Consider the following 6,000-nt stretch of genomic DNA (forward strand, 5'->3'; position numbering starts at 1 on the left):
TCTGCTCAATGTCCCAAGGCAAGGTGTACAGGACTCAGCACCCTCTAGCCCCCAGCTGAGGTCCTCTGGCTGCACACAGCCAAGGGTTCTGTACCTTTGCTCTTCAGGGTGGTAGCCAGGGGTAAGAAGTAAGTGGTAAAGAAACTGAGTCTCGTTTCCCGGACATGGTCCCTGATGACAGGCAGCAGCCAGCTCCGTGGGAAATCCATTGTCTGCCTGGGAGAAGAAAGGCAAGCACCCAGTGAGGCAGGGTGACAGCATGAAGACCACTCTGCACAGAGACTGGCAGACACCCTTCCCCGGGGAGAACTGGGGAATAGAGCTGCCCGGCTGTCCAGGGGCCTGGACAATGCCAACCACAGTCACACTTACTCAGAGCCATTAATTTCTAAAGGAACAGCCTGTAACACCACCTCGGGTCCCATGCTGGTCACTGCAGCCCCCACTGCCTGGTCAAGGGCTGCCGTGTGGGGGAAGTGAGGGGAGAGACGCAGGTCACACAGGGACTGGAGGCACTGGAGCAAAGGGATAAAAGGTTATACAAGAGACACACCTGTAGGGCTGGGGGTGTAGCTCAGGGGCACAGCGCTTGCCTGAGGCCCTTGGTTCAATCCCCAGTACCTTTTCCCATCCCTCCTAAGGTGGCCCAGTTACCTTCTGGAAACACAGAAATAGGAGTGGCGGGTAGAGCAGACACAGGACCCCTTCAGACGCCACAGCCCCACACACCACCTTCTGCCCTAGGCCCAGCACATCCCAGCTTACCTTCTTCATCACAGGATGGGCCTGCCTTCCACACACCTCAAAGAAGACAGACAGTAGCTGCAGCACAGAGCTCCAAGCTGCATGGAATTTGTACGTCAGGCCTTCCTCCACCGCCCTGCCAGGGAGAGGCACAATTGGCCACAGTCATACCACCCAGTGCCTCAGCCAGGAACTGTCAATGGCTGGCACCATGAGCTACAAACTTGGAGTTGGCCCATAAAGAAGTGCCACAAAAAATGAAAAGAGGACAAGTAACATTTAGAAGTGTTCATGCGGCTCCCTCTGCTGAGTTTAACTTATATACTTCTAGTATTTAAAGAAAAACCTGTTGCAGGCAGTCAGGGCACTGTTCCCCTCATGCTGCAGCATACATCCTAAAAGCTTCCTTTAAATGGCAAAAAAGTTGAAAAAATAAAAACCTGTGAGCTGGTAATCTTTCCCATCTTTAGATGGGGGAAATGGAAGTTAAGAGATTTAAGTAACCCGCCAGAGTCACTCTACTGGCAACCACACTGAGTCTCCCCAGTCCACAGTCTGTCACAGTCGTATGGGAGGAGGATGGGGTAGGATAGGCAGCCCAGGTAGAAGGGAACACCTCTACCCCGCCTGGCTCCTGTACACCTTGACTGGTTCCATCTCCCCCTGACCTCCCTTTCCAGCCCCCTGGAGACTTTAAGCTGTAAGGGCCCACAGGAGCCAGTGTGGGCAATAGGTGTGGCTGGTGGGGAAGTTCTATTCTTTGAGATTTCCTGAAACTTCATCCCAAAGGTACAAGCCTCTGTCCATATAAGGAATAGTTTCCAATGTTCCATATCATGGAACTGAGCAGACAGACCCAGAGAAGACACCAGAACCCTAGCTGCTTTCCTGAGATTACTCAGAGGTGCTGGCCATGCATGTGAATGGCTCCTCTCACAGGTGTGGAGGGCAGCATAGTAAGAACGGATTCTTACTGGGTGGTCAGCCTGGTCACTGACCAGGTAATCTCAGCTTTCTGTCTACAAAATGGGGTTAACACTGATCCCAGCACCTTAAGGATCACTAGCAGCTTCTATTTACTGAACACTTAACTGTGTGCTCAGTACTGGTCTGAAAGTGATCTACATACTCCCGGCCATGCCCTTCAACTGACGAACACCTGAGGACTGGTAAGTTTGAGGACCAGGCCCTAGGGGCCAGGAGCTCTGGGGCAGCAATCAAGGGTGCACACTTATACCCCACACTACGGCACCTCTCCTGCTGGAAGCGTACCTGAAATGTGGCAGTGCTCTAGTTGGCAGCAGCTGCTCTGGCAGAGGCTCAGTATGCAGCCCGACACCCCACACCCCATCTGGTGCTAGGTGACGTGTGGCTCGCAGTAAGTGCTAAATGGAGCGCTGGTCACTATTCGGAACTTTCGACAAGGCAGCCCTCATGCCTTCTTAACATGACATCGTGTTCTCACCTGAACATCTTGGCAATATATCGGGCAGGACCTGAAGCTGAAGAGGTCACTGAGCCAATGTCAGCCATGTGCAGAGTCACACACTCCTTCAGGATCTCCTACAAAAAGGGGCCATGGACTCCCTGGATCAAGGCAGCCTCCCGGGATCATTCATCCCTCCCAGGCAACTGCCTGCTGAAGCCTCTGGGGAGTCTACCTCCCACAGAAGGCCAAGCTGGGGTTCCGGGTGAACTGCTCAGCAAGCAGAACCCCTGCTCCCTGCTTCCTCAGTGAGGGCAGGGGCTGGGGAAGCTGTGGTACCTTCAGGCTCTGTGTGGTGGCTGTCACCACCTGTGAGTGAGGGGAGAGGAGACAAGGCATTGCAGTTCCAAAAAAGCGAGCAAGATGGCCCAGGCCCAGGTCCCGCTGCAACCTGTCAAGACGAAAGGTTTCTGTGGGGCCAGGCTCTGTGCCTCAGCGACTCCAGTAACCAAGGCAAAACCTTCACAAGCCCAGCTCAGATACAACCAATGGCCTGTAGGGGCTCTACAGGACCCTTAGGGGTCATTTAATAAAAATACTGTCAATGGGGCTGGGGATTTAGCTCAGCGGCACAGTGCCTACCTGGCAAGCGCAAGGTCATGAGTTCGATCCCCAGTACAGGAAAAAATCCAAAAAACCAGAAAACCAACCAACAAACAAAATATTGTCATTAAAGTAATAAATACATGTAAAAAATTCAAACAGGCTGCATGTGGTAGTACACACCATTATCTTGGCACTTGGGAGGCTGAGGCAGGAGGATCACTGCAAGTGTGAGGGCAGCCTGTGCTACATAGTGAGCACAAGTCTGTCCCGAACTGCACAATGAGACCCTTTCTCAAAAAGTAAACAAAGCAAACATAAAAATTCAAAGTGGTCTTCAAGGTACAGAATGAGGGTTACGCTTGCCTTAATACCTCTCTCTGGCCTGACCTTTAGATACACCTACCAGGGGAAAAGCAAAGTAAAGTTCTCACATATTCTCCCAAAGCTTTCACACATGTAGAAACACACAATATAATCATTGCTTAACATTTGTATAACACCACATACCACTAATACAACAACATATATTCTACTTATTTCAACCTTGCAAAAACTGAGGAGGCACACCCCTTTAATCCCAGCACTTGGGAGGCTGAGGCAGGAGGATCACTGTGAGTTCAAGGACAGTCTAGGCTACATAAGCAAGTTCAAAACCACCCTGTACTACACAGTAAGACTCTATCTCAAAAAAAAAAAAAAAAAAGAAAAAGAAAAAGAAAAAGAAAAAGAAAAAAAGCAAAAACTGGGTTCACAGGACCATGAAATCCAGAAGAGGGAACCATCAGCCCTGCAGGTGGGAGGGAGTGCTAATGCAGAAAAGAAATGAAACCCTAGATGAAGAAACCGAGAGCAAGGATGTCACAACCAGGGAGCGACAAAAATCAAGATCAAACTCAGCCCCAACATGCAGCACCAGGCTGCCCTGCCTCTCAAACACAAGAAAGAAGCTGTAACCTGCTCAACACAGAAATACCACCCCTCCCAGGAAGCTGAAGGCCACACCAGCCACAGCTCACATCTCTCCCATCTGCCCCACACAGCAGGAGGCCTGGGGGGAGGTCTTGGGTACCCCTTCCCCTCATTCCTACCGGACCAAGTTGATGTGGGCTTTCTCCATGACCTTAAGCCAAGCCAGCAGCGGTTGCAAGTCATTCTCGCTGGGAAGGTAGTCATATAGGGCCTGTAGGTTAGGCAGGGAGTAAGCAGGTTATTAAGCAGGCAGTTAACAGCAGCCCCAGTGATGACACCTTCCCAGCCTCAGGGCACCAGCAATGCCCTGCTGACACTAGGAACACAGATCCTGGGCTCCTGCTATCCATGAAACCCTCAGTTCTGATGCTCTTTGAGTGCAGCCAGCAGGAGCAAGGAGTATGTTAGCTCACACCAGCTTCTGGGAAGAAATGCACTGAGCACATGCGTGTGCACACACAGACTTTATAGTTTTGGGGGCTTATGTCTAAGGCTGAGAGCCCTGTTCATGATCCTGCTGAAATCATTTAGGAGGTAAGCTAGGATAAGAAAGAGCTCAGGCTCCAGCTCCCAGGCACTTGCTTGCATGCCTATCTAGTGGCCTCCTGTACTGGGCCTGCCCAGCCCACTGGGCCTCACTCTGCAGACAACCAGCAGGGCTGGTGCCCAGCACAGCTCCCAAAGGACCTGCCTAGCGATGCCCCTCCTCCCCCACGGGGTCTCACCGTGATGATCTGGGCGTTGAGCTCTGCCGACAGGGTACCTGGACTGGGCTTGGCATGGAAGAGGCTGTGGAAGGCCTGCATGGCACAAGCTGTCACCAGCTAAAAGAAATACACTGGCTTAGATGAGAACTGCAGAACTCCATGGTCAGCCTGGACCCCTCAACCTCCCACTCCACCAGGTGGGCTAAGGGAGTCACAGGGCCTGTGAGCACTGAACATGCCCCTAAGGCCGGACACTCTGAGGACTACCACTTTTTTTTTTTCCTTTTTTTTTTTTTGTTTTTTTTTCTCCAGTACTGGGAACCGAATTCACAACCCTGCGCTTGCCAGGCAGGCGCTGTGTCACTGAGCTAAATCCCTAGTCCAGAGAACTGCCACTTTAGTAAGACACAGAAGCCACTATTTAGGAGCCAGGAGTGTCTCAGTGGTATAGCATATGCCTAGCATGTACAATAAGGTCTGGAGATCAACCTTCAACACCAAACAAGAACAAAACCTTCAAATAATGATGATGAAGAACCATGTACCCAATGTCTGTAAAACCATGACCAAAAAAGATTGTAAGCCGGGCGTGGTGGCACGTGCCTGTAACCCCAGCACTTGGGAGACTGAGACAGGAGGATCACTGCAAGTTCAAGGCCAGCCTCAGATACAAAGTGAGCCCCAAACCAGCCTGAACTGCGTTGTGAGACCCTGTCTCAAAAAGATTTAACTAAACAAATAAATGTAAAAATAAAAAAGATTGTAAAACCAGGTGTGGTGGTGACAGTTTTGTTAAACCCAGCTCTTGGGAGGCTGATGTAGGAGGACTGTTGAGAGTTTGAAGCCAACCTGAACTACATAGCAAGACCATGTCTTTAACAAAAAATAAAGCAGATTATAAGCCAGCAGTGCTGGCACATAGATGTGAGTCCAGGTACTCAGTAAGCAGAGGCAGGAGGATTGCCTGGGCAAATTAGTGGGACCCTATCTCAAAATAAAATGAAAATAGGGCTGGGGATGTAGTTTTGCACTCAATGGATTCAATCCCTGGTGTCACACAAGAAGAAAACAAAACAGGATACAAAAAAGTTGTCTGCAATACATATATAGACAATAAAGACTTTGTAAGACTTTACTGAGTTTTCCCTTTAAGCAGTAGTCATGGTATTTAGTAATAAAAAATTTTAAATATGTATATAAACAAACACAAGAGACTATACACTACAAGACTATACAAAGCCAGGTATGGTGCCTTACTCTTATAATCCCAGCACTTGGAGACTGAGGCAGGAGGATTGCCTGAATTCAAAATCAGCTTGAACTACATAGTGAGTTTAAAGTTAGCCTAAACTACATAGTGACATCCTGTCTCAAAACACAAAACAAAATATATAAAGATTAACAGCCAGGTGTGGTGGCACACGCCTGCAATCTCAGCACTTGGGAGGCTGAGGCAGGAGGATGGTTGTGAGTATGAGACGAGCCTGGGCTATAAAGTGAGCTCAAGGCCAGTCTGAACTGCATAGCAAGACCCTGTCTCAAAAAGAC

At 49.8% G+C, this 6,000-nt stretch overlaps 1 protein-coding gene across 1 annotated transcript in view; it reads right to left on the bottom strand.

Annotated features, from left to right (window-relative positions):
* Rrp12 (ribosomal RNA processing 12 homolog) overlaps positions 1-6,000 on the bottom strand; it is a 33,403-nt gene that overhangs the window by 17,188 nt on the left and 10,215 nt on the right. The window contains exons 9-15 of the mRNA XM_005407598.2: positions 4,471-4,569; positions 3,865-3,956; positions 2,510-2,621; positions 2,210-2,307; positions 766-880; positions 373-515; positions 95-216 (exon numbers count right to left, since the gene is read on the bottom strand). Coding sequence (XP_005407655.1) covers positions 95-216; positions 373-515; positions 766-880; positions 2,210-2,307; positions 2,510-2,621; positions 3,865-3,956; positions 4,471-4,569 — 781 coding nt within the window. The remainder of the gene's footprint in view (positions 1-94; positions 217-372; positions 516-765; positions 881-2,209; positions 2,308-2,509; positions 2,622-3,864; positions 3,957-4,470; positions 4,570-6,000) is intronic.

This window comes from Chinchilla lanigera, unplaced genomic scaffold (genome assembly GCF_000276665.1).
Source record: "Chinchilla lanigera isolate Chin_1 unplaced genomic scaffold, ChiLan1.0 scaffold00106, whole genome shotgun sequence".
Classification (NCBI taxonomy): Eukaryota; Metazoa; Chordata; class Mammalia; order Rodentia; family Chinchillidae; genus Chinchilla; species Chinchilla lanigera.